At 60.9% G+C, this 24,274-nt stretch overlaps 5 protein-coding genes across 9 annotated transcripts in view; 2 read left to right on the forward strand and 3 right to left on the reverse strand.

Annotated features, from left to right (window-relative positions):
• TYROBP (transmembrane immune signaling adaptor TYROBP) overlaps nucleotides 1–1,972 on the forward strand; it is a 2,197-nt gene extending 225 nt beyond the window's left edge. The window contains exons 1-5 of one of the 2 annotated variants that reach the window (XM_007491864.3): nucleotides 1–328; nucleotides 633–659; nucleotides 898–1,035; nucleotides 1,215–1,258; nucleotides 1,743–1,972. The exon at nucleotides 1–328 is cut by the window's left edge and continues 225 nt beyond it. In XM_007491864.3, the coding sequence (XP_007491926.3) occupies nucleotides 10–328; nucleotides 633–659; nucleotides 898–1,035; nucleotides 1,215–1,258; nucleotides 1,743–1,814 (600 nt within the window). In that variant the 5' untranslated portion in view covers nucleotides 1–9 and the 3' untranslated portion in view covers nucleotides 1,815–1,972. The remainder of the gene's footprint in view (nucleotides 329–632; nucleotides 660–897; nucleotides 1,036–1,214; nucleotides 1,259–1,742) is intronic. The other variant, XM_016422637.2, reaches the window with a different exon arrangement.
• Nucleotides 1,973–2,445: 473 nt separating this feature from the next.
• On the reverse strand, nucleotides 2,446–5,469 carry HCST (hematopoietic cell signal transducer). The gene is made up of 4 exons (XM_007491862.2): nucleotides 5,273–5,469; nucleotides 3,025–3,048; nucleotides 2,717–2,875; nucleotides 2,446–2,624 (listed from the first exon to the last, which is right to left on the reverse strand). The coding sequence occupies exons 1-4, from the start codon at nucleotides 5,313–5,315 to the stop codon at nucleotides 2,584–2,586; spliced, it is 267 nt and encodes an 88-aa protein (XP_007491924.1). The 5' UTR covers nucleotides 5,316–5,469; the 3' UTR covers nucleotides 2,446–2,583.
• Nucleotides 5,470–6,245: 776 nt separating this feature from the next.
• Nucleotides 6,246–11,796, forward strand: NFKBID (NFKB inhibitor delta). The gene is made up of 12 exons (XM_007491863.2): nucleotides 6,246–6,375; nucleotides 8,265–8,365; nucleotides 8,580–8,619; nucleotides 8,735–8,955; nucleotides 9,310–9,488; nucleotides 9,579–9,684; nucleotides 9,766–9,912; nucleotides 10,150–10,201; nucleotides 10,299–10,447; nucleotides 10,600–10,716; nucleotides 10,967–11,131; nucleotides 11,396–11,796. Exons 5-12 carry the CDS (start codon nucleotides 9,337–9,339, stop codon nucleotides 11,447–11,449), a joined length of 942 nt encoding a protein of 313 aa, XP_007491925.2. The 5' UTR covers nucleotides 6,246–6,375; nucleotides 8,265–8,365; nucleotides 8,580–8,619; nucleotides 8,735–8,955; nucleotides 9,310–9,336; the 3' UTR covers nucleotides 11,450–11,796.
• Nucleotides 11,797–12,584: 788 nt separating this feature from the next.
• APLP1 (amyloid beta precursor like protein 1) lies at nucleotides 12,585–18,708 on the reverse strand. 4 transcript variants are annotated; one of them, XM_056825300.1, is made up of 17 exons: nucleotides 18,318–18,708; nucleotides 17,431–17,574; nucleotides 17,091–17,217; nucleotides 16,807–16,919; nucleotides 16,556–16,689; nucleotides 16,178–16,362; nucleotides 15,836–15,966; nucleotides 15,336–15,410; nucleotides 14,799–14,957; nucleotides 14,564–14,692; nucleotides 14,161–14,260; nucleotides 13,913–14,020; nucleotides 13,756–13,782; nucleotides 13,602–13,645; nucleotides 13,382–13,444; nucleotides 13,105–13,257; nucleotides 12,585–12,997 (listed from the first exon to the last, which is right to left on the reverse strand). In XM_056825300.1, exons 1-17 carry the CDS (start codon nucleotides 18,435–18,437, stop codon nucleotides 12,899–12,901), a joined length of 1,911 nt encoding a protein of 636 aa, XP_056681278.1. In that variant the 5' UTR covers nucleotides 18,438–18,708; the 3' UTR covers nucleotides 12,585–12,898. The 4 variants fall into 4 exon arrangements, with proteins under 4 accessions (XP_056681278.1, XP_056681279.1, XP_056681281.1 ...); XM_056825301.1 differs by having other exon boundaries at nucleotides 16,807–16,916; nucleotides 18,318–18,701; XM_056825303.1 differs by lacking the exon at nucleotides 13,756–13,782 and having other exon boundaries at nucleotides 16,807–16,916; nucleotides 18,318–18,702.
• Nucleotides 18,709–19,052: 344 nt separating this feature from the next.
• Nucleotides 19,053–24,274, reverse strand: KIRREL2 (kirre like nephrin family adhesion molecule 2). The gene is made up of 15 exons (XM_007491907.3): nucleotides 24,030–24,274; nucleotides 23,545–23,694; nucleotides 23,298–23,447; nucleotides 22,901–23,061; nucleotides 22,557–22,707; nucleotides 22,323–22,428; nucleotides 22,086–22,234; nucleotides 21,582–21,709; nucleotides 21,353–21,485; nucleotides 21,161–21,261; nucleotides 20,850–21,069; nucleotides 20,580–20,687; nucleotides 20,358–20,467; nucleotides 20,170–20,253; nucleotides 19,053–19,882 (listed from the first exon to the last, which is right to left on the reverse strand). The coding sequence occupies exons 1-15, from the start codon at nucleotides 24,079–24,081 to the stop codon at nucleotides 19,553–19,555; spliced, it is 2,133 nt and encodes a 710-aa protein (XP_007491969.2). The 5' UTR covers nucleotides 24,082–24,274; the 3' UTR covers nucleotides 19,053–19,552.

Raw genomic sequence — 24,274 nt, forward strand, 5'->3', positions numbered from 1 at the left:
GACCCTTAAATGGAGGACGTCGCCACCGGTCCTCACACGAGGCTCAGCCCCTGGCCGGCGGCCTGCATGGCGGGCAAAGGCCTGGGGGGGGTCTGCTCTCTGGGTGCTGGAGGGGCCGCAGCTGGGGGGCCGATGCCTGGCTTCTCCCCGTGTCTCTTCCTTCCCTCTTTCTCCCGCCTCCTACTTCCTCTCTGCTCAGACACTCTGCCACACCCTGCCTGGCCCTTCGGACCCCAGTCTGCGGATCCCCTTGGCCCGGACATGAGGAAAGGCAGAACTCCCACCCTTGGCCTGGCCCTAGTCCTGGCCCTGCTCCTGACCCCAGGGGGTGAGTCAGGCTGGCCACGAAGATCCTCAGCGTGGGCTTGGGGGCGGGATGGAGGGTGGGGGGCTTCTTTATGGGGGGCCGAACTTCCGGGGCCCCCATCCGGTACTGGGGTAGCGGCGGTATGAGGGAGCTCGGTGAGCCGGGACAAGGCTGGGCTGGGACCCCGGCGCTTCCTCTGTGCCCGGGCTTTGGCTCAGATCTGACCCTTCTCTGTCACGGCAGGGGCTGGGATCTGGGATCCCTGGGCTAGGACCGTCCGGCCCTCGGTCACTGCAAGTTTCCTTTTTCTGCCTCCTCCCATCAGGTTTCCACCCCGTCTGGGCCCACAATGGTAGGCGCTCGGACCCCTTTCCTCGCTTGCTTGTGAGGCCTTTTGGACGGACCCCCTAGAATCCCCCCTGCTGCCCCCCTTCCCGAGCCCCCAGACCCAGAGAGTCTGCTCTGGGGGGCCCTTGGGAAGTCCTCCAGGCCCCCGTCCCCCCTCCCCACGGGCCTGCTCCCACCTCGGCGGGCTTCCCCTGGCTCCCAGCCCAGATGCGCCCTGAGCCGCGCTCCTGTGTCCTCTCTAGAGTCTAGCCCCTGCCCAGCCGTGGGCCCAGGAGTCCTGGCCGGGATTGTGCTGGGAGACCTGGCGCTGACCATCCTCATTGCCCTGGCCGTCTACTACTTGGGCCGCCTCACGCCCTCAGGGCGGAACGCCTCGGAGGGTAAGAGGCGACCAGAGGGGTGACAGGGCGGGACCCAGGGGGTGCCCGGGCCGGGAGGGGCCACGAAGGGCCTGGTGACCGGCCTGGGGGACTCAAAGGGGCTGAGCAAGGAGGGGGCGGGAGGCGGCTGGCCTCGAGGCCTCATCCCTGTCTTCTTCTTCCTCTGTCCGCACGCCCAGCTTCCAAGAAGCAGAGAATGGCGGAGGCCGAGTCCCCCTATCAGGTAAGAGGAATCGCCTCCGAACCCACTTCTTCCCTGGCCGTCCTCCGGGCTGCCTGCCCGGGTCCTCCAAAGCTCCTCTTCCCAAGGTGCAAGTCCGAGGTCTCTGCAGGCCCCAGTGGGCGTCCTCGGGCCTAGGAGGGAAGAGTCAGGAAGGAGAAGCTTTGATTAAGGAAGGAAATTGATAGCGCGGCGCCCAGCGGCGACCAGGCCGATCCAGTCACCCACCCCGGGAGCAGGAGAGGCCGCGCCAAAGCACGCTGGCCCCCCAGACTCAGTTTACCTAAGGCTGAAGAAAGCGAGCTCTCTGGGTCCGCACGGCCGAGTCCTGGGCACCTTCTAGCCCCCAGGAACCTAGCCAGCAATCTCCGTGGCTGAAAGAGGAGGGGAAAGGCTGCCCCTGCTCCCCAACAGCCTCCTGGGTAGGTGGCCCCGACACGCCCCCTTCACATTGCCCTTTGGCTAACCCCTCCTGATGTCCCCCCAGGAACTCCAGGACCACAGATCAGATGTGTACAGTGACCTCACTCCCCAGCCGGGATTCTACAGACGAACTTGAGCCTGAAGATGTCCAGGGGGGCCCCTCCCGACTTCTCACCCCAAGAACCCCGAAGCTGTGACTTCAGAGCCACGACCCCTTTCCTGCTCCCTTCTCCCACCCAAGGGGCCTTCTTTTCCCCTTCTTCCATTCTTTCCCCAATAAACATGAAGCAGAGACATTGGTGCTGAGCTCAGGGGTTCGGGGAGACAAGGCAGAGACGGTGGAGACGGGCCTGGGCTGTGAGGACTCCTGCAGGTCCCTGAAGGTGCTCAGGGAACAAGAATGTCTAGGTCTTGGGGCCTGGGACGGGGGTCCCCGATCCTGGGAGGTGTGACAAGGGAGTGCACCCAACCACAGGGTTCTGGGCTATTCAATGGAGGCAGTCCCTGAGCCCCAGGAGGGGGACTTAGGGGGCCCCTAGACTTTTAGGCCATCCCTGAGCCCCAGGAGGGGACTTAGGGGGCCCCTGGTCTTTTAGGCCATTCCTGAGCCCCAGGAGGGGGACTTAGGGGGCCCCTGGTCTTTTAGGCCATTCCTGAGCCCCAGGAGGGGGACTTAGGGGGCCCCTGGGCTTTTAGGGATGCCTGTGCTACAGACGGGGCTGGGAGGCATCTGAGTGTCTAGTGAAAAAAACGAAATCAGGTCCTGGGAGTGAAAAGGAATCCTTTATTTCCAGAGTGAAGGCAGACTCGCCAATGGGGGTAGTTGTAGGGGGTTGTTATCCTGGGTTGGACGGGGATTCCGGGGTCCTCTGGCTATGGGTCCACAAGGGGGTGCACTGTGGGGCTCAGCCTCTCCCAGGCATGTTCACGTAGACCTTGTTCTTCTCTGGGGAGAAAAGGTAGCATCAGGTGAGCCCGGTCCCTCCTCCTCTCACAGGGATGCACCTTTCCATTCCTCCCAGCCTTTGGGCTTCATACCTGCCGTCTGGGGAGCCCGACGGGGCCGAGCGCAGGCAAATACGGCCCCCACAATGAGCAAAGACAGCACCGCATCAGCTGCCACAAGCCCCACGAGGACGGGCAGGGGCAAGGGTATAGGCAGGGGGCCACAGTTAGGATCCTGGGCTGTGGGTTCAACTGAGGCAGAGACACAATCAGGGACAGAAAGGAGGTGAGACCAAAAGGGATAAAGATCCCAGGAAACTGTGAGGGCATCCCTACACCAACCCAGGGTTTGGGAGATTGGTTGGAAGGGACCCGAGGCTCCTAGGGCCCCTCTTTCTCACCTGGGGACATCTGTGCAGCAGCCACTTGGAGGAAGGGAGGAGAGAGCATCAGGAGGGTGGTTCAGGGATCCAAATATCCAGACACAAACCCAGAAAGAATATGGAGAATATTAGATCTAAAGTGGGAAGGGACATTGGATATCATCTCATTCTACTCCTTCATTTGGCACGTGAAAAGATTGAGGCTTAGAAAGTTTAAGAGACTTGGCTGAGGTCACAAAGTCAGTCAGGTAGAATTGGAACCCAGATCTTCTTGCCTTTGAGTACAGTACTGTAATCCACCACCCCTGACCCATTTTACAGGGAAGGCAATTGAAACCTGGAGAGGTTATATTTACTGGGGTTTTGTGGCAAAATCAAGATTTGAATTCAAGTCTTGGGACACCAAGTTTAGTACATCTGCTGTCCTGTGAATTCCAGATTCTGAGAAATGGAGCCATTGAACTACACATCTTAGGGAAGAGAGAGGAGAGGAAAAGATGGAGAGAAAAGGAGAAGAGGAGAGAGGGGAGTCTAGGGAAGACAAGAGAGAGGAGGAAGAGGGAGGGAAGGAGTGAGAGAAATGGGCAGAAGAGAAAATGAGAGAAAGACGAGAGTGAGGAGTGAGGAAGAGAAGGAGAATGAGAGGAGAGGGAAAAGGGAGCTCAAGAACAGAGAAGAGGGAGAGGGAGAGATGGAGAGATATGGGAAGGAATGGGGAGGTGGGGAGAGAAAGAGAGAAGGGAGGGAGGCAAAGAGAGGAGGAAGATGGGGAGGAAGAGGGTGGAGGGGGAGGTCAAGGACAGGGAAGAGAGAGATGGAGAGATACAGGAAGGAATGGGGGAGAGGAGAGACAAAAGGGAGGCAAAGAGAGGGGGAGGAAAGGGGAAGGGAGGGAGATGGAGTGGGAGATGGGAAGAGAGAGGGGGAAAAGGAAAGAAAAGAGAGGGAAAGGGGAGAAAGAAGGAGGAGGAAAAACAGTTTAATAACTATTAAGTTCCTATATTGTATGCAGGGCTCTTGTGCTGGGGTTACAAAAATAGTTCTGACATATAAAAGAACTTACGATCTAATGAGATGAGGATGAGGAAGAAGGAATATATACAAATACAGATGGTACAAAAGAGAAGACCAAACTGAAAGTGTGGAGAGGCTTATGGGCAGCTAGGCAGTGCAATGGTTAGAACGATCAACCTGGAGTCAAGAACACCTGAGTTTAAGTCTGTCATCAGGTACTTACTTACTAGCTGTGTGACCCTGGGTAAGTCACTTAAACATTCTCTGTCTCAGTTTCCATATCTGTAAAATGGGGATAATAATAGCACTATTTCGCAGAGTTGTGAGGATAATATCTGTAAAGGGACTCATAAGTATTCTCTAGATGCTAGCTGGTAAGGGAGGGGAGAGGGGAGAAAAAAAGACCTGTCTAGAGCTTGTTGAGATGGTTCAGGGGGAATGAGGAGAAGAGGAGAGATGGGGCAGAGGTGGAACAGACAGCATCATCGGCTCATAACTTTAGCACTAAAGGTGCCTCAGAAGTCATCTAGTCCAACCCGTCATTTTTAAAATGAAGACAAATATTTGTTATTCCATGTCATGGGCAAAAATTAAAATAAAAGAAACAAAATGAAGAAACAGGTCCATTGGGGGAACTGGCTTGCCTAACGTCCCCAGGAAGTGGGACGTTAGAAGCTTGGCTTCTGAATCCCAAACTAGCGAGCCTTTCCCATGTGCCACCGCCCAGCACCGTGCCTCTCTGGGGCCGGATACGGATTGAAGAAGACAAGAACACAAGGAAAGAATCCGAAGAGTCAAGCATGGGAGTCAAGGCCAACATGGTGCCAAATGAAGTCAGAAGGCATGGCTTTGGGCAGGGCAGGGCAGAAGCCACAAGCTGGACCTTTTAGGGAGAGGGGAAAGAGAAAGGAGAGGATGGGAGGGAGGGAAAGAATTGCAAGAGGTGATGGGAGACTAAAAGCACCTCAAGAGACATTCAAAGAGGAAAAGAGTAAGAGAAATGAGGAACGGCCGGGCCCCCAAGGAAGGAAGGAAAGCATGGAGACATTACCCTATTCCAGAGAGAGAGAAGAAACTGAGAGAGACAGGCAGACAGAGACAGACAGACAGACAGAGACAGACAGACAGAGAGAAACAGAGAGACAGACAGACAGACAGAGAGGGAAGGAGGGAGGGAGCTCCCTTGCTGGGCCCCTGTGGGGCTTCACTTTCTTTTGCTTGAGTGGGAGGGGAGGGGAATGGGACCACTGACCTGTGAGGAGACCCAGGAGCAGGGTGGGAACCTGGGGACTCATGCTAACAGGCTGAGATCTCTCGAGGTTCTGGGGTCCCAGAAGGAGACAGGAGCAATAGGTGTGGCGGCCAGTTAAGAAGATGGCATAGGTCAGCAACCTAGCTTCCTGGCCCCAGCAAGATGGAGGGGGGAGTTTTCTAGGGGGAGGAAAAGGGCGGGGAAGTAAAAGGAGTGAGGCCCCCTGGGCCACGGGAGGGCGCCCAGGAGCTAGCTTTGAGGGTTCCCAAGCGGGTTCTGTAGGGTGGCATAAACCCCGGGACCCAGGGTTAGGTGTCCCACAAAGACAGGCAGGCACTGGGAAACAGGACTGGGGGTATCTGAAAGGGTTGAGGCTGGGAAATGAGACACTGGAACTCTGGATCCACCGGGACCCCCATTGGAAGGGTTTGAGACGAGATGCCTAGGTCCTGGGGGAGCTGGGGCACGGCCCGCCCGAGAGGACTCTGGGAAGGATGCCTAGGTCTCCTGAGGAAAGGTGGCCGAGAGGCAGGATGCTTGAGTCCCCCGAGGGCTGGGGTTCAGGAGGCTTGGAGCCCCCCAGAGAAAACTTGTACATCGTAGTCATGCCCCCGGGGTGGGAGAAGTGGTAGAAAAGGGGTGTCTGGAAGGCTCAGCTGCTCCAAGGGAAACTGAGTCCCGGAGCAGCATCGGGAGCAAAGGCAGATATTAAAATGACCCCAAGGAGGGAGGGCTGGGCACAGGAGCTTTTTGCCGCCAGGGGCTGCCTAGCCTGGCACTCCACGTGTTCACTGAGGCGTGGTAGAGTGGAATGGGCTCCCTGGAGAGAGGCAGCAGAGTCCTCGGACCCATCCAGACCACTAGTCCGGATGACGCCGAGTGCAGGGATGCCTCCCAGACCCCGGAGGCTCGGCCGGTCGGGGACTCCCGGGGCCGCCCCAAAGGCGGGGCGAGGGCGGGACTAGGCTAGGATTTAAAGCGCCCGCGCGGGCCGGTCGAGAATCGGGGAACAGCTCCGGCTCCCCAGATAGAGGAGAGGCTGGCGCAGCGCCGAAGCCGGGGTGGCCCGGGGGCCCCGCCACCAGCGCCCCGGAATTCTAAAGGTAATTTTCTCAAGGACTGGGCGCTTGGACCTGGGGGGTGGGGTGGGGGGCAGGGATGGGACCCAGATGTCTGGTACCCGAGGCGAATGAGGACTGGGATGCCATTGGCCAGAATGAGATGCCCTGGATGGGGGGAGGGGGGAAGGGGACGTCGGGCTGCGGGGAGCCTCTGAGCCCCTGAGGGAGAGTCAGGTCAAGAAGCATTTTATCCCCACACTGAAACCCCGAGTCTAGGACAGGCAGTCAAAGATAGAGCAAGGGTTAAGGATTCCCTGTCCCAACGCGCATAGCTGAGCTGTTGGTGGTTCAAGTGATCCTGGAGGATCAGAGCTGGGGTAAGGGCCCAGGAGCTGGAACCCAGAGCCCCGAGAGATAGAGGAGGTGGGGAACTTGGTTGCGTGACTCCGGAATCCCAGAGTGTTCGAGCTGTGTGGGGTTGGGGACTCCTGGGTCCTGGAAAGGAAGGGATGATGATAGACTGCAGAAAAGGAAGATTCAAGCTGGAGAAATCTCCTTCCCTGGGTCCCGTAGGGTCAGAGCTGAGAGGCATGAGAGCCCTGGGTGCTGAAGGGTCAAGGATAGAAGGCATTGGGACTACCCGGGATCTGAGGGTCAGAGCAAGGGCCAGGGGAGGGGCATCCCTGGGTCTTGGAGTTGACAGAGTGGTTGGAGGGATTCCTGAGTCTCTGAGGGTCTGAACTGGGGCGGAGGGAGTGGGTGTCGGAGTCCTAGATTCCCCAGGTTCCGGGACAGGGCGTGCCAGAGACCCTCCTGGCCCTGGGAGTTCCCCCGCCCGCCCGCCTCTAGGGACCTGGGGCCGAACGGGGATTCCCCTTACGCGGGGATTCCGTGGTCACTACGCTTGACTGCCCTCCCCACCCCTCACCCTCCCCTCATCGGGCTGGACACCTGGGTCCCCAGGGAGGGATGGTGGTAGATGGAAGATTCCCTAGCGCAGGGGTGACGGTAGAGTGACGTCATCGCGTTCTTTCCGGACTCCTTTCCGAAACCGCCCGCCCCCACTTTAACCCTTCCTCCGCCTGACCCCAGGGAGCAGCAAGGGGGAGGGCGACAGAATCGAGCCTGGATCTCCCGGCATTGAGCGAAGAGCTGAATTCCTGGGTGCTTGGGTGCTCTAAGGGACAAAGACTGGACACCCGGGTACCCGAGGGGCTGGGCTAGATGCCTGGTTCATAGATTCTCCACCGGGCGTTTAGAGATCATCCTGCCCACCCTCTTAACTTGAGAAGGAAACTGAAGACCAGACTTAGAAGGCGGGAATTCCCACCTCCGACCCCAGCCTATTTTCCAGGCAGTCTAAATCCTAGAGAGCAGGGATCTTGGTCTCGGCATCGTCCGAGCCTGGTGTTAGGCCTGACCACGAATCAAGAAAAGCTGGTGGATTTGACCTGAATTGAGAGGCAGCTTTCCCTGAGAGTCAGGGAGAGGTTGAGAGGTTCTGAAGGTCTTTCGGGTGTGGAAGCTACTCCAGGTTCCTGAGTTGCGGGTGCTGAGGCTGGGGGACGAGGGGCCTTTAGGTGCCCCGGGACAGGAGATCATGGGTCCCTGAGAAGGCTGGAGGGGATTGATGCTCGGGTGCCCCAGAAATCAAGGGTCGAGGGACAAGCAGACGTCAGGATTCTAGGGGCTGGGGGCTAGGTCGGAATACAGGATCCCTGGATAGGAGACACTGGATAAATGTTGGGTCGCCCCCCCTCCCCCCCACCCCAGGTTTCCAAGACGTGGAAAACCGCGGCTGGGGGGGAGTCCCCACGTGGGAAGCGCTGCCCCGATTTTCCGTGAGAGAAGCGGGGAAGAGGAGGGGGAGGGCCCCTCACCCCCACCTCAGAGCCTGGACCTCAGATAACCCTCCCCCTAACTCTCCTCAGTGAGCCGAGGAGAGCGAAGCCACTGCCCATCTCAGACTGTGAAGAAACTGCTGGAGGCTCAAAGGAGGCGACGGCAATCTGACACCAACTACCAGCCTCCGGTAAGGTGGGAGAGACTCCAAACTACATTTCCCAGCAGGACTAGCGGCCGCCGACTGGCACCGGGGCTCGATTCGGCTCCACGGTCTACTGGGAGATGTAGTCCATCATCCCTCCGGGGGCCCCTGGAGAGGGTAGGGTGGGGTGGGGTGCGGAGGGGAGGAAGGGGGCCCTCCACGTTGAACCTGACCTTTCTCTCTTCCCCCTTTTAACCAGGGGCAGATCTCTGCGACTTCTGCAAATGAGAGGGAGCCAGGTGAGTCTGAAGGGGAAAAACTACCCCATTTTCCAGCCCCCACCCCAGCATCCTGGCTCCCAGCCCCAAGGCCGGGCTGAATTGCACTTTGTATCAGATCCCTTCTTCCCTGCAGGTCTTCCCTGCCCATTCCCCGGGGGCCCGGAAGTCCAGGTGGCTGGCCTCGGGGGCCCATCTGCACCCCCAGCTCAGGCCCCAGGTTGGGACCTGGAAGCCCAAGCCTTGTACTCTGACTGCCACTACCACTGCGCAGCCTCCGCAGAAGCCTTCTTCTCAGCTGGCCTTTTCCCCGCCACAGAACCAGGAGGGTTGGCTTCCTTCCCTCCCCTCCTGGAGGTGAGACCCCCAGAACTCAGGGAGAGTTTCCCTGGCCCAGAAGCAGACCTGTTCCCTCCTCGATTTCCCTGGCCTTCCCCCTCCCCATTTTAGCTCCACCCACCCATGACCAAATTAAAATGCTTAGAAAGGAAAGGAGGAAATGGTGATTCACTTTGTGGAATGGATGATTCATTTTAAGGAAAGATCAATCTTTTTATAGAAGGGCCCTATCTTCCATCCATGCACCCCCCCCCATTTCCTCTTTAGGCCTTGGTATCCCAGCCCCCTCCCCCATTTGGCCCTGGGTTCCAAAGTCCCAGCCCCTCCTGTTCAAAGCTGTCTTTATTCCATTCCCTCTCCCTGCCCACCCAGAGCCCTGTGGATGCCACTGGAATATATATGGAGCCAACCCCACCTCCAACTGGCCCCTGGGGGGTCCCAGGGCCTGCTCAGCTCCTGGCACCACAAGGGGCTTCCTTGGATGCTGCCAGGGCTGAGGTTCATGCCCTGGGACTGCAACGACTGCTGACTCAGGACGAGGAGGGGGACACGTGAGTTTGGCTATGGGGGTTGAGGAAATTTGGAGAAGGCCAGGAAAGAGGTCTGACCCCCAGTTCATCACTGTCCCCTCCCCACCCTAGGCTCCTGCACCTGTTTGCTGCCCAAGGCCTGCGCTGGTCAGCCTATGCTGCCGCTGAGGTCCTGCAGGGCTGTGGACAGCTGGACATCCGGGAACACAAAGGAAAGGTGAGGGGGCAGAGCAGTGGATTGGGGATCCAGAAAGCCGGTATGCCCCAGGCCAACACCTGAACACCTTTTCCCCTGCAGACACCACTCCTTGTAGCAGCCGCAGCCAACCAGCCACTGATCGTCCAAGATCTGTTGACCCTGGGAGCTGAGCCCAATTCCACTGACCACCGTGGACGGACCATCCTTCATCTGGCTGCCACTTATGGCCTGCCTGGGGTCCTCACGGTGAGAATGACTCTGGGAGATTGGCCATTGGGATCCCCAGCAGACAGGACAGAAGGTGGGGCCAGGATACCCGGGATTCTGAGTGGGCTGGGGTCAGAGGTTTGGTAGAGATCTGAACCATGGATGTCTGAGGGTCCTAGAGAGAGAATGAGTTATTAAGGCTGTATGGGGTCTGGAGTCCCAGCTCTCAGGGAAGCTGGCCAACCGTAACTGATCCCATCCCATCCCTCTCTCCAGGCTGTGTTTAATTCAGGGATTCGGGTGAACATGGAGACCAGGGACTTCGAGGGTGAGTTCTATGTGAATGGGGGCTGTCTGGCCAAATCACTGGGGAGTCCCTCAGGGACTGTCAAAAGTCATGGCTCCTGTGGATTTTTACCCTCCAGGCCTCACCCCTCTCCATGCTGCTGTTCTCTCCCTCAATGAGGCCACCCAGCAGCCGGCTTGCAGCCCCAGGACAATGACTGTTCCAGCCCGGGACAGACTGGCCTGTGTCCAGATGCTGTTACAAATGGGGGCTGACCATACCAGCCAGGTGGGCAGGGTCCCTGAGGAGGTGTGTGGATATGTGAATGGGTGGACACATCAGTCCCTGAGAACACAGAAAAGGAGTGCTAAAACCTCCGTTCCTGTGCTTAGAGAAGCCGGTAGGCTGGTGGCCCAGCCCTCACTTCCCCCTCTCTCCAGGAATTCAAGAGCAACAAAACTGTTCTGCACCTGGCTGTCCAGGGGGGCAATCTTGCCCTTGTCCAGATGTTGCTAGACCTGCCCAATGAGGACCTAAGGACCTTTGTGAACATGAAGGTAGGAGCTGGGGCTAAGGCCTCAGAGAGGCACAGAGCAGAGGGGGTGCTCCTGGGGGTGGAGATAAAGGAAGAGGGTTCAAGAAGCTCTGGGAGGGGTCCTTAGGACATCTCACAAGGTACAGTCCGAGAGACTGTGCCCCAGTGAAGAGCTGGAAATGGGTTTTGGCAGGGAGGGAAGTGGTGTCACATAACAAGGTCAGGACTCAGATCTCCCTCTTCATCTCCCTCCACCCTTTGATCCCCACCAGGCCCACGGGAACACAGCCTTGCATATGGCGGCCGCACTGCCCCCAGGATCCCTGCAGGAGCCCATCATTCGTGGGCTCCTGGCGGCTGGGGCAGATCCTGCCCTGCGAAATCTGGAGAATGAGCAGCCTGCCCATCTGCTGGGACCCGGACCAGCCTCAGAAGCAGTAAGGGCAGCAGCCCCTGACCCCTCTATATAACTAGAATTGACCATGGGCCTCCCAGATACTGATCATTGACCTCCCCCTTTTTCCTTTTCCCATCCTGCCCTTGACCTCCAGAGGCTGCTCTCTGTCCTTCCAACCCTGACCTAACCCTCTGCCCCAGGATAGAGAATGTTCACCTCCATCCCTAACTGACCTTGACCTCTAACCTGTGACCCCTTCAGAGCCCTCCCTGATGACCCACTCTGGTCTGCCTTGTCTTTCCAGCTGAGGCAGCTGTTGAAGAGAAGCCGGGCCCTCCCTCTGGCCTCGTCCTCATAGGACTCTGGGCCCATACCTGGACTGATTCTCCAGTCCTCATTCGTCCAACCTCTCCTGTCCCTGAGGGACAACCAAGCCGTATGCTTATGTATGCAAATCTATGATAATTTATTTGGACCCCATTGACCATTCCGCCCTGCCCCCCATCCTGGGGAGTCTTACATTAAAACTCCCCTGTTGTCCACAGCCCTGGGGGGGTGAACTGCTGGGGAAGCAGTGGGGGAGGGGAGTGTGTGATGATTTCTGTGAAATCGAAGCCCCCCCCAACTTGTTTCTGTGAAACAGATTTAGCCCCAGATATCCCACCCAGCCCTCCTGCCCTTCAATTAAATTTGATTCTGACCCTATACCGACTTCTCTTGTCCTTGAGGTGGGGAATAACCTAGGGGCATCCTCATGGGCAGCCTGGATTTGGAGGTCTGACTACTGATGAAGAGAGTTCGGAGGCAGAGCCCCTTAGTCACAGAATCCCACAGGGACCCAGGAAGGGAAACTGAGGCACAGAGTAGATAAGCCCCTGATGTAAGGTCACCCAGCAAGGAATGGTGCTGAAGTCTGGGGCCCTGGGTTCCCAGGCCAGGGGATGGTCCCTCATGCTAGGGTGTGGGCTTGGGCACTCTTCAGAAGGGAGGCAGCCCCCGGGGACTTGGCTCCCATCTGTGAAGGGGCCAGGACGCTTCCCTGGTTCCTAGCGGTGTGAAGGGCCCTCCTACAAGGGTCACACACACACGTAGAAGACACGGACACTCCTGCTGGCAAATCCTCCCCCCCCCCATCTTCTAGGCCTGGCCCAGATTTCGGCTCTTTTTGCAAACAGTCTGCACACACAAGCCTTGGCACACGGGGCTAGGCTGCAGGTGTCTGGGTCAGATCTCCCGCCCTGGCCCTCTCCACAGTGGCAGCCGCTTAGCCTGGCTTTGTTTCCATGCTGATCTCAAGGCTGTTCTCATCCCCTCCATCCCCATACCTAGCTGGCTGCCCGAGGGGAAGGGAGGGGTCTAAGCATCCAGCTGGCACCTACTAGGCGCCAGGCGTGCCCTGCTGAGCGCTTTACGAATGTCATCTCCTTGGGCTGTTCCATGGGGGAATCCCCGTCCCAGCCCCCATGTGTGCCTGGCCAAGAGAGACAAGGCGGTTGGACAGGGAAGGTTTATTGAGTCATTAGTTTCACTGGGACACAAGATGGGAGACACGGAGTGGGAGCCCTGGGGTGGAGGGGGCAGCTTTTCTGTACCCAATTAACTTAGAAAATAAATTAGGGGAGGAGATGGGGAGCCGTGGGCTTAGGGGCACTCTAAGCTCAGAGAGCAGGAGTGTCAGAGGTTGGGGGTTTAAGGGTCAAAGACAGGGACTGGGGGCTTGGGGATCCTTCTGGGTCAGAGGCTGGGGGCTTGGGGTTCCCCAGAGTTAGGGTTTGGGGACGCGGGGGTTGGGGCAGGGTCCGGCCCCTCAGGGTCGCTCCTCCAGGAACCGATAGGTCGGGTTCTCATACCCATGTCTCTGAAGCTCCCGGAGCTGCTGCTCCTCCAGGCTCAGCATCGGGTCCACCTGGGACGGGGCACGGAATCAGGAGAGTGAAATTCTTGAACCCGGGACTCTTGCACCCTTCCTCTCCCACAAGCCCCCCTTCCCAGTCCCAGAGTGGGTGGGCTCACCTCCACAACCCCATGGCTGATGGCCCCGTAAGGTCGCCTCCTCCGGGCCACCAGCAGAGACAGGACGACCACAGCAGCCACGGCCACGGCCACAACCAGGAGCCCCGCCACGGCGCCACGGGCCACACCCGTCCCTGCACCCATTCCGGGCTCCTGCGGGAGAAGCCAGAATCACAGCCTGGCCTGAGCCCGGCCGGATGCGCCCCTCTCCCAGGAGTCTCAGGAGACTCGATCCCAGAGCTCTGACCCCAGGATCGCGGTCCCGACCCCCACTTACCAGCTCATCTCTCTGGATCTCAGGAGAACGGAACGGGAGACCCCGAGGGACGGAGACATTCACCTGGGGGAAGGAGACACGCAGAGGCGGCTCAGGAGTCCCCGTCTCCAGCCCCTCCATTCCCAGGGGCGAGCATCGGGCATCTCACCACCAAGCCCTCCCCCCGCTCGGAGAACCCCACGGGGACCCTCAGCCGGGACAGGCATGGGCGGCTGCTCACCTTATGCTCCTGAAGGCGCTCGGCTCCATCCCCTTCAGTGAAGCCTGCACCCAAGAAACCCTCGCTTAGACTCCGCGTCCGTCCCCCGAACCCCAATACTTCTCACGGCCTTGGGGTGCCCCCCGCCCCCCCGCCACAGGGAGAAGACACCCACCTTTAAGAGGCATCGTTGCACCCATGTCTGCGGGGGCGACGGGGAGGAGAAAGGTGAGGGATTAGAGGAGGAGGCAGGAAATGTCCTTCCTCCCCCGTGGGGACCCCCCACCCCCGCCCAGCCCCCGGCTGCCCTCTCCTCCCCATCAGGGGTTCACCTTCGTCTGCGGCAGGCGGCAGGGGGCCGCCCCCGTCCTCACTGCTGCCCCCTGGGGGAGGGGCCTCCAGCTCCCCGGGACCAACGTGCTCGGCCCGCAGCAGATCCTCTGCAGGGGACCAAAACAAAAGGCACTGAAGGGCTGCCCAGAGCCCCTGACGCTGTCACATCACCAGGGCTGGGGAGGGGATTTGGTATTTGGGGACTGGCTGGAGGGGAGGGTGGAGGCTTAAGAGCAGGAGGACCCACGGATTTGAGGCTGCAGCTCCCGGGCCAGGCGTGGGTTCTGCTCCAGCAGCCCCAGGCTTTGATTCATGCGCTCCTCGATCACCTGGAGGTGGGTCTGCACCTGGGGTTCAGAAAGGAGGGATGCCAGAGGCCTTGTCCCCGGGGGCCCCTAGGGACCAGAGACAAGGAGCAGCTGGCTGCCTCAGTGGATGGAGAGCCAGGCTCAGAGACGGGAGGTGCTGGGTTCAAATCTAGCCTCAGACCCCTCCTAGCTGGGTGACCCTGGGCCAGTCACTTGGTCCCCACGGCCCAGTCCTTAGAGCTCTTCTGCTTTGGGATCCCTGCCTAGCGTTGTTTCTAAGGTAGAAGTTAACGGAGAGAGAAGGGAGGGGGGAGAGGAAAGGGGAGCCTCAGCCCTGCCTACCTGGAAGCGCATCTGCTCCGCTTTCTCGGGGTCCACGGCAGCCACGTGCTGGTAGTGGCGGATGGTGTGTCTCTGTTCTTTCTGCTCAGCCCGCAGATACCTCTTCAGGGCTTGGAGCACTCGCTCTGCCTGCGGGGGAGACCCAGGTGTCCAGCCCTCTGCGAGCCTCGGGTCCGGGGCCCCCGGATCGCAGCCCTCGAGGAGTCCTGGAGCCCCCTGGAACCCGGCCCCTCACCTGGGGCTCGTCCCCCTGAAGAGCTGCCAGGAAGCCCTCCAGGGCGGCTCGGCGCTGGTCATTGATGAGGGCGATGACGCGGGCCGCGTGGGTCTCCACCAGTCGCTGGCGTTCCCCCGAGACCTGCTCCTCTAAGGTCTGCAGGATTGACTGGAAGTGCTGCCATTGGGGGGACACGGGGTCAGTGAGGCTACTGGGTCCTTCCCGGAGGGGAACCGAGTCACTGAGAGAAGGACATCTTTCATTGGGCCATGAACAGAGGAGCAGCTGGGCGGCTCAGTGGATGGAGAGCCAGGCCGAGAGTCCTGGGTTCCAATGTGGCCTCAGACACTCCCAGCTGGGTGACCCTGGACAAGTCACTTAACCCCATTGCCTAGCCCTCACCGCTCTTCTGCCTTGAAGCCAGTTCCTAGGACTGATTCCAAGACAGAAGGCCAAGTGGACAGAGTCACCAAGGTCCATTTGGGGTTACAGCAAATGGGGATGGTGGTCCATCCTTCTCTCCATCCAAGGGGGCCGAGGCCAGAGGCTCCGTACCTCGTTTAGAGCCTGCCTGTCAGCCTTGGGCAGGTTCTTGGCTTGGTTGTCCGCCTCGGCCCATTCCCGCATGACCTGGGACAGACAGAGGCGGCCACGTCAGTCTCTGAGCCTGTCTCCCCAGGTCCCCCCCGGATCTCTCTCCAAACCCCCTTCCCCACCTGTCTGTGGACTCAAGGGGTCCTGATGGGGGACAAGGTTCCAAGGCATTGCGGTATAGAGAACTCTGTGTTTTGGGGGTCTGGGGGTGCCAAGGCATCCCTGGGGGAGCTTAGTTATTTCAGAAGGTCTCGGCGTGATGGAAGGAGGTCTGGGCTTGCCTCATTAATTGGACTCGTTAGGAAAGCACCCTAAGATTATTGGAGCACTACTCAGGGAATTTCCGGATTACTGAAGGGCATCGAGGAGTTATTAGGGAGATCTGGGGGTTCTTTGGGAGGCAAATGGGTATCCCCGGGTCTGTGGCTTCCAAGGGACAGCGAGGGCGCCCTGGTCCGCACCTCATTGATCTGACGCATCCGCCTTTCCTCTAAATCCATCTTAGCCCTCAGGAAGCCTGCATGTTCTCCCCCCTCGCCCGGCATTCCAAAGTACACGTCCACACCATCCGTAGGTCGGGCTGTTGGGCTCCCTGCGGGAGACAGGATGATGGGGTGCGGGAGCCCGAGGACAACGATGCCCACTCGCCCACGGAACCCAGGGCCCAGAACACAGACGCTTTTGTGGGTGGCACAGCTGAGGCCTCGTTCCTTCCTCTCTGGGGCTACTTTGTGCCAGCCTCAGTAAAGAAGCCAAGGCTGGCCAGCCTGGCTCACACTCTAGGTTTTGGGGGTGGGTCTCACCTTTGCTGGCCCTGGAAGGAGGTTGGGTGCTGAGGTGCTGGAGTCTTCTGGGCTCTCCCTCCTCCTCTTCCTCTTCCTCCCCTGGGGGCTCCACAAAATAGTCATCCACCGTTTGGGGAAATGGCTCCTCCTCTTCTTCCTCCTCCTCCTCCCCATCTGGGGCCTGGGGCTGGGTGGGAGCATCACTGCCAAGGGAATAAGACCCCCGGATATGGCCTCAGCCCCATGGGTCCAAGGAGGCAGCCCCTGGCCCCCCGCTTTCAGGGATGCTGGTCTGCAAGCTGGTGGCCCTCAGGCTCCCAGTGATTGGGGGGGGCCCTTTCCCAAGCATCCTGGTCCTAGTAGTCGAGCCTGACCCTCACGGAGAGCCAGCCTCACCTGTGGGGGGTCCGGGGAGGTACGGAGGTGCCTGGGGCGGGGCAGCAGACATATTCCACCCCCCGGAAGCGGTCTGTTCCACACGGGAGAAGCATCCCTGAGCCGTGAAGGACGAGGCCCTCAGAGCGGCAAGCCTGAGGAGGAAGACATGGAGGCTGCTGGGTAGTGGGAGAGAGATTCCTGAAGGAACTGGCCCGGGGGACGGGAGCTCCGACCTGGGGCCTGCAGGGGTTGGGCTGGGGAAGGCTCACCTCTTGGGCCTGCTGGTGCCTGTAGGCAGAGCCCTCGCACTCATCCATGCGCTCCTGGTGCAGGAACTTGCATCCTTCCGGAACCAGAAGGGCCTCGCTCACAAACTCACCTGCTGGAGGGGGCGGGGGGGGGGGGGCGCAGGACGTGGGTTTCTTCCCCTCCAAGAAACCCTGGTGCAGCCCCGGCCCTGCCTCAGGGACCCCCCTTTTAGGCTTTCAGGCATCCCAGCCCCCTCCCGCGTTCTCCGCGGCCCCTGGTCAAGGGCAGGGCCCCTCCCACTCACGCAGGCAGTGATAGGGGATCACCACGTGGTGGGGACATCTGGTCCCGCGGGCACCCCCGCACCAGCGCTCCATGGGGATGGGTCGGGAGGCCTCCTCCACGCGGCCGATCTGAAGGTCGGGGTACACCTGGGGGTGAGAGGACGGGGTGGGGGCTCCATGGGGAGGGAAGCTCGCGGGGCTCCGCATACGCCCTCAGATCCCTTCGCGAGAACTTTTCCTGAAGCCGGAGACCTCGGCTCCGCCCTCAGGGACCTGCGGAGGACCCGCTCCCCAGGGTCCCCACCCCCTGAAGCCCCGCCCCTTTAGACCCCCGGCCCGGCCCCCTCAGGCCCCGCCCACCTGTCTGCAATAGGCTAGCACGTGCTGCGGGTCTCGGAGGCAGCGGCGTGAGCGCTGAGGGTCAGGTTCCCAGCGGCCTGTGCGCAGGTCTCGGTGTAGGGTCAGCCTCCCGCAGAGCCCAGCCACCTGGGGGACCCCCGTGATCTGAAAAGAGCAGGGACCGTGAGAGCGAAGAACCCAGCACCCCGCGGTCCCGCCCCCTCGGGGGCCCAGGAGTCCTGACCCGGATCACATCACGGATCCCAGGCGTCCGAACCCTCAGACCCCGCCCCCCTCGAGGACCCAGGCACCCGAGCCCCATTTCCAGTCCCCCCCTCAGGGATCCAGGCCCCAGCCCCCGCTGCGGTGCAGACGGCGTTGCCAAGGCAACTGCTCCGGAGGGGATGGGGGGTCGCCATGGAGACTGGGTCCCAGGTGACTCGCCTGGCATCACCGGCTGGTTACCGCGGAGACCGACCCTCCCTCCCGCAGCCGCACCCCCATCCTCTCTTGGCCCGCGGGGGTGGGGGGATAGGCATGGATCTTTCCCTGGGCTTGTCCACTCCCCCACGCCGTGACCCTGGTGTTTGGGTCCCCCAGGCCCCAATGCAGGGACCCGGGAGTCTAGGCCTCCAGCCCCTACCCCATTCCAAGGGTCTAAACGTTCCGATACCACGACCCTTGTCCCCATCAGACACTCACGGCGTTCTCATCCTCACCAGCCCTCTTCCCTCAAGGACCAAGAGCCCAAGGCCAGGGTCTCGCGGGCTCAGGGCTGCAGGTGTCAGGGTCCCAGGCCACCCCTTCCCTTCTCCTTCCTATTCGGGGCCCTGCCCCCATTTCAGCCACAGAGAGACGTGGGGGGCTGGGTCCCCCACCTCACCCGCAGCCGGGGGCGTGAGGCTCACCTCCCCCGGGCTAGGCGTCCCTCTGGATGAGCTCCCGGGTTCTGGGCGCAGCAGCAGCAGCAGTAGAAGCGAAGAGAGGCGGCGGCCGAGCCCGCGGGCCGCGGGGTTCGCTGCCCCCATGTCCGGGCTGGGGCCGGAGCCCGAGCCCCCTCCTCTGTCTCCCCTGCCTGGCCCTGCAGCGAGCCGTGGGCCCGCGATCCGCTTCCTCGCTCGGCCCGGCCTGGTCTTCCTCCTGGCTCAGACGAGCTCGCCCTACCCTTCCCCCAGTCCTTGGTTGGTGGCCCTCCTTTCACTCCGCCAGCCCCCTCCCCCGGGTTTCCCCGCCCTGGGCCCGCCGGTGACAGGAGCTCCCAGCACCGCCGCCGCCTCCTCCTCCTCCTGCTGCCCCCCCAGCCCCGGGCTGCGCCGGCGCCGCCAGCCCCGCCCCGGCCCCGCCTCCCTGGCCGGGACAATAGCGCGGGTGAGAGTGCTCGCCCTGCTGCACGCACTGGGCCCTGGGCCGCCTCCTAGACCACTTGGGGCCCCGCCATGCGCGGGCGATCGAAGCAGAGATCTCCCGGCCCCCTCGGACACCTGGGCACGCCATCCCCACAGTCACGTAACCGCCCCCCTCCCCCACGGGCTTCCTCAGCTGACCAAGGGCCCTGCCTAGGGGCTGAAGGGCTAGAATAACCCTGCCGACAGTCTTCCATGGCCTGGGCAGCCTTTGGCTGGAAAAAGATCTCACACTATCGGTTCTCCTTTTTTATTTTTTTATTAAACATAAATATTCAAACCCCAACATCTACCCCATATTTCCCAATTTATGTTTGCCGCGGCATTGGGGCCACTTGGAGAAACCGCCCCAGATGCCCTCCTCCCCGCAGATGGGGTGGCCACCTTGGGCCCACCATTTGGGATTCCTGGTGTCAGAAGCCATCTTGGCACGTTTCTATGAGGCTGAGCGTCCACCAGGCAGTCCTGGTCTTCATGCCATCCCCTGTATACCAGGGAACCCGTCCTAGCCCACCTGCCACTGAATTCTCTTGACTCAAGTGACCTGTTGGCACGGTTTGGCTTGAGCCTTTCCCATTTGCTGGGTCAGCTGTCCATCAAAGTTTTCCCCTCCTCCCCCTCCCCCTTTCCCAGACTTGGGTTGCTCTCTTGAGGGGGGAATCTTGGTGGCCCAGTTCATCACCCACGAAGACTGGGGACTTTCCGGAGGCCTCCCCTGGGCTGGCAGGCTGAGCAGCAGGTCACACGTGGGTCTGAAGGCGCTGGTGGCCAGGAACCGGTAGGACAGTGTAGGAAAAGTGGGGGGCCCCCGGGGCTGGCTCCGGGGCCCCATACGGGGTGGATCTGACATAGCTGCTGAAGGCCCGGGCGTACGGAGTGGTGAGGTAGCCCTCCCGGGGCCGGTAGAGGCCCGATAGGTCCGGGGGGAACAAGGCCAGGTGAGGGGTCAGGTCATAGAGCCCAGAGGGGCTGGCGGGGAAGACCGGGGATGCTGGCGAGGAGAACAGGGCAGCTCCAGGGTCCTGGCTCCCGCTCACACCTCGAACTTTATAGTAGCCGTTAGTGGGATCCTGGGAGAGATGAAAGAAAGTGATGAACATGCCCGAGGCATCAGGCAAGGGGGCAACAGAGGCCCCAGGAGAGTCGGGATCAAGGAGCCAGCAGGGAACCACAACTAGGTCAATGGGGGGAAGAGACCCCCTCCCCCACAATGATGTGCCCTGACGGGAAGGCCTGAGCAAGAGATGGCAAGAGAGCAGCCAGGAGACTGCGGGACCCCGAAAGGGATGCAGGGAAGAAGTCAGACAGACAGGAAGGCTGTTAGAATGGGGGCCCAGAACCTATAAGCTCCGCCCACCTTGGCCTCGGGCCCCGCCTCCTCCTCGGCCTCCAGGTAGCTCTGCTTGGTGTGGGAAGTGCCCGGAGACTCGCTGCTGGAGACCTGCAGGGCGGCACCGTGCCTGTCCCCAAGTGTCCTAGGACAGCCCCGCCCCGCCCCGCCCCGCCCCGCCCCCTAGGGTTTCCGCAGCCTCGCGGGGGTTATACCCGCTCTTCTCCGCTCCCCTCGTCCTCTTCCTCCGGGGCCCGAGGGCTGGAGCCGTCACTGTCGGTGATTTGCACCAGGATGTCCCGCTTAGAGATCCTGGCTCCAGAACCTAGGGGTGGGAAGAAGGGCGGAGCTAGAGGGCGGCACCCTCCGCCGGCCAGCTGAACCAGGAGGGACTAGGGGCCAGAGGGGCGGGAAGGACCCCGACCGAAGACACTGACCTCGTGCCCGGCGCCAGCAGCAATGGGCGCCCCCCGCGACGAGCAGCAGCAGGAAGGCGGTGGCCGCGGCAGCCACTCCGGCCACGAGGCGCACCAGGGGCTGGGGGTCTGGCAGAGGACACAGGGATCAAAGCGGAGCCCCAGGCTTCCCAAGGAGGGTGGAAGGTGCTGAGGCCCAGCTCCGCCTCCCCACCCCCCGCCCCCGCCCCGCCCGGGGGGGCCTTAGGGCCTCGAGCTCCTTGCCTGGGGTCTGCGGGGCTCAGGGCTTACCATTGCGGGTCAGCCCGGCTCGGGCGCCGGCCTCTCCCAGCCGGTTCAGAGCGCTACAGTTGAAGTCTCGGGTGAAGTCGGCTTCCCGAGTCCCAGAGATGTGCAGCATCGAAACCAGCCCCCGCGGCCCACTCCCGGCAGCCCCCGGGGCAGGGACCGTCTCCACCCGGAAGCGGCCTCGAGAGCCCGAGGCCATGGCGCCCTCGCCCCAGGACCAGACCTGCAGGGAAGGGGAGAAGGGAAGGTTCAGCGCAGGCTGGAGCCTGGGGTCCGCGTGGGGTGGGTATGGAGGCCGAAGCCGAAGGGCTCACCACTGCATCGGGGGCCGGGGATCCGAGCACCAGACACTCCAGCCGGGCAGGGGCTCCCAGGTCTGCAGGAGGCGAGTGCAGGGCAGTCACTACAGGAGGGCCTGGGAGGATTCAAGGGCAGTCAGGGCCCCTCTGGCCTTCCCCCAGGTTTCTCTACTCCCTGCCTCTGGCCTGCCCCCAACCCCTGCTCACCATGCACAGTCAGGGTTGCCTCCCCCAGGCCGCCCCCCATTCCTGATGGTCCTGGCTCCGCCCGACACTGGTAACTTCCTGCATCTCCTGGCCCCACGGCCACCAGACGCAAGGTGGGCCCGGAGCCCAGGATCTGAGGACAGAGAGCTCAGTGGTTAGGGGAGATGGGAAGGAGGAAATGAGCTCAATCCAGAGCCCCAGCCCGGCGGCCTGGCACCCTGACCCTTACCTTCGACCCCCCACGCCTGGCCCAGGTTACTCGTGGGGGTGGGTTTCCCTTCCAGGTGCAGGTGAAGGAGGCATCTTCCCCCACATCCACCGCCACTGGCTCAGGGGCAGAAAGGAGGAGAGGGCCAACTGGAGGTTAAAGGAAGCTGTCAGTGAGACTGGGAGGACCCAGGCACAGCCCTCCTAACCCCCCCACCCCCCTTGAGCATGCCCCAAGGCATCAGGAGGGCCTCTCATCCCTCCCAAGCCCTGCACATAGATTCCTTATCATCCCACCCCTCCCCTTCCATGGTGTATCAGTTCCAAGGCAGAAGAGAAGTAAGGGCAGGCCATGGGGGTGAAGTGACTTGCCCAGGGTCACCCAGCTAGGCGCTGTCTGAGGCCAGACTTGAAGCCCTGATCTCTAGGCCTGGCTCTGGATTCGCTGAGCTACCCAGCTGCCTCCAGAAGACACTAGGAACACCCCAGACACTCCTGGGAGAAAGAGGTCTGCCACTCTACTCACACTGCACATCCAAGGCTGTGGTCCGATTGGTGCTGCCCACGGCATTGGTCGCCTCACAGGACACAGGTTCAGTCAGGAAGGAAGCATCAGCTTTCACCTCTAAAAGAGGCCCTCGAGCTCCGGGCAGCACAGATCCCCCTTTTGCCCACCTGGGGGATGGGAAGGCTCCGTATGGGTGAGGGGCTCAAGTACGGAGGGGGCCATGGAGTCTTGGGTCCCACCGTTTTGGGTGCTCACCTGTAGCCAATGACTGGGGGGTGGGCTGTTGCTCTGCACAGAAATGTGACCTTCCCACCCTCAGGCACAGTCTGTGGCTCTGCAGAAAGGGTCACCACTGGGGGATCTAGGAGATGGAAGGAGATTGTAGTCAGGGTAAAGCAGGAGTTGCCCAGCATCCCTTGCTTCAACCAACTCTTTCTTTGTCCTCGAGCCCTTCAAGTCCCCCACAGAACCCAGATGTCCAGTTCTCACACTGCAGGCTGAGGGTGACCTTAGTGTCTCTCCCCCCGGGCAGGGCTGGGCTTCGGGCCTGGCAGATGAAAGAGGCACCGTCATCCTGGGCAGAGGGGGTGATGGAGAGAGAGCTCTCCACTGCTCCCAGGATCCCGCTGGCCAGCAGAGTCTGGGGTGGAAAAAGGGAAGGGGGTTAAGGGTGCTTGCCCTCTTTGACCCTCTGTGAGGAAGCAGCCCAATTTATTTCTGGTTTCTCCTCCCCTGGAGAGGTCACTGTTACCCACAAACTTTTGCAAAAGTTTCCACAGATCATTCTGCCCTCTGCATGCTGTGAGGGAGCCAGCCCCAGATCATAATCTGACCTGGCTGTAAGTGGCTCCTTCCAGACGGACCCCATCCCGAAACCAGAGCAGCTCGGGCATGGGGCGAGCTCCGCCTCGGGTCCGGCAGGTCAGATTCCCAGGAACCCCAGCGACCAGGGCCACAGTTGGAGCCCCTAGCACTTCAGGGGCTTCTGGGGGAACTAAGAGAAAAGCAGAACGGTGAACCCCCAGCCCTCCCTGTTTCATCAGAGACCCCATCCTGTGCCTCGTAAGAGCAGACCGTTAGGAATAGTGGAGGCAAATACTTGGGACCTTGAAGCACTACATGGGGGACCAGTTCTTGAGTCCCTGAGGCCAAATGGTTGGGGTTGGACCTGTGAGTTGGGACAAACGCCCCAAAGAGTGCCAGCTAGGAAAGGGATCAGGTGTTACTCACCCAGTACCTGCAGCCGAGCAGGCCGGGAGCGCAGGGCAGCCTGGGTGGCCTGACACTCATAGGATGCTTCATCTCCCAGCTCAGCTGCCCTGATGTGCAGGTCGTGGTGGCCAGTGGTCCTGTCTCCAGAGATCCAATACCGGGACCACCCTGGGAGAGGCATGTGACCAAAGGGAGAAGGTTCAGACTTCTCTAATCTCCTTTCGGGAGATGTTCCAGCCCCTAATTCACTGAGGCTTCTTCTCACCAGGCAGATCCCGTTCACCCCCCAGGGCTAGTCCATCCTTTGTCCATTGAACCAAACCATGATAGCTGCCCAGCACACAGGGGAGCGTAGCCTCCTCCCCCAAGACGACCTCCAGGTCTTCAGGCTGCTGTAGGAAATGGGGAGCATGGCCTGGCAGAGGAGAAAGACCAATCAGGGCTTCTCAGGGAGATGCAGGGAGCCCCAACAGGCTTGGAAAGCCCAGACCTCTCCCCTAAGGCAGGGTGGGAGCAGAACCGGACCTCCACCCTCTCTCTCCCTTTGCCCCAGTCTCCGTGCTCTTCCGGTGCCCTAGTCCCTTCCCCCAGGACCCAGCTTCTAGACCTGTCAGCTTGGCAGCCTTGTCTCTGTCCTTCCCTCCCTGAGCCTTAGAGCTGATGCTGTTGGCTCTGAGCCCCCCACTAGAGCTGGAAGAACAGGTAAGGAAACTGAGGCAGCTACCCCTCCGCCCACTTCCTGTCCCATACCTGCACAGGAGCCCAGGAGAAGGAGCAGCAGAAGGAAGGGGACCCAAAGCATCTTGGCCTTCTTGGGGCTTCCTCAGCTCCCCAAACTTTGTTCCGCACAAAAAAGCTCTTCTGGAGCCCCGCCCCTTCTGCTCCCTTCGCCCCCAAGGCGGCCCTCCTGACCCCTCAGGCTCAAGCTCCTGGAAGCGGGGCTCCGGCTTCTCCTTCCAGTCTCTCCGCTAGCCTGCAGCTCCGCGAGTGCCCCC

This window comes from Monodelphis domestica, chromosome 4, assembly GCF_027887165.1.
Source record: "Monodelphis domestica isolate mMonDom1 chromosome 4, mMonDom1.pri, whole genome shotgun sequence".
In the NCBI taxonomy this organism is placed as follows: Eukaryota; Metazoa; Chordata; class Mammalia; order Didelphimorphia; family Didelphidae; genus Monodelphis; species Monodelphis domestica.

Coding starts and splice junctions, on each gene's coding strand:
- HCST (XM_007491862.2), bottom strand. CDS start 5,315: ATGAGTCCCCAGGTTCCCACCCTGCTCCTGGGTCTCCTCACAG. Junction 3,049..5,272: donor GCTCCTGGGTCTCCTCACAG/GTCAGTGGTCCC, acceptor CCTTCCTCCAAG/TGGCTGCTGCACAGATGTCC. Junction 2,625..2,716: donor TCGGGCTCCCCAGACGGCAG/GTATGAAGCCCA, acceptor TTTTCTCCCCAG/AGAAGAACAAGGTCTACGTG.
- NFKBID (XM_007491863.2), top strand. CDS start 9,337: ATGGAGCCAACCCCACCTCCAACTGGCCCCTGGGGGGTCCCAGGGCCT. Junction 9,685..9,765: donor TCCGGGAACACAAAGGAAAG/GTGAGGGGGCAG, acceptor TTTCCCCTGCAG/ACACCACTCCTTGTAGCAGC. Junction 10,202..10,298: donor GGAGACCAGGGACTTCGAGG/GTGAGTTCTATG, acceptor TTTACCCTCCAG/GCCTCACCCCTCTCCATGCT.
- KIRREL2 (XM_007491907.3), bottom strand. CDS start 24,081: ATGCTTTGGGTCCCCTTCCTTCTGCTGCTCCTTCTCCTGGGCTCCTGT. Junction 22,708..22,900: donor AAGGAGCCACTTACAGCCAG/GTCAGATTATGA, acceptor TTTCCACCCCAG/ACTCTGCTGGCCAGCGGGAT. Junction 20,688..20,849: donor AGCCGGGCTGACCCGCAATG/GTAAGCCCTGAG, acceptor GTCCTCTGCCAG/ACCCCCAGCCCCTGGTGCGC.
- APLP1 (XM_056825300.1), bottom strand. CDS start 18,437: ATGGGGGCAGCGAACCCCGCGGCCCGCGGGCTCGGCCGCCGCCTCTCT. Junction 14,261..14,563: donor CGGAGCAGATGCGCTTCCAG/GTAGGCAGGGCT, acceptor TCTGAACCCCAG/GTGCAGACCCACCTCCAGGT. Junction 12,998..13,104: donor TCAGCCATGGGGTTGTGGAG/GTGAGCCCACCC, acceptor GCCCCGTCCCAG/GTGGACCCGATGCTGAGCCT.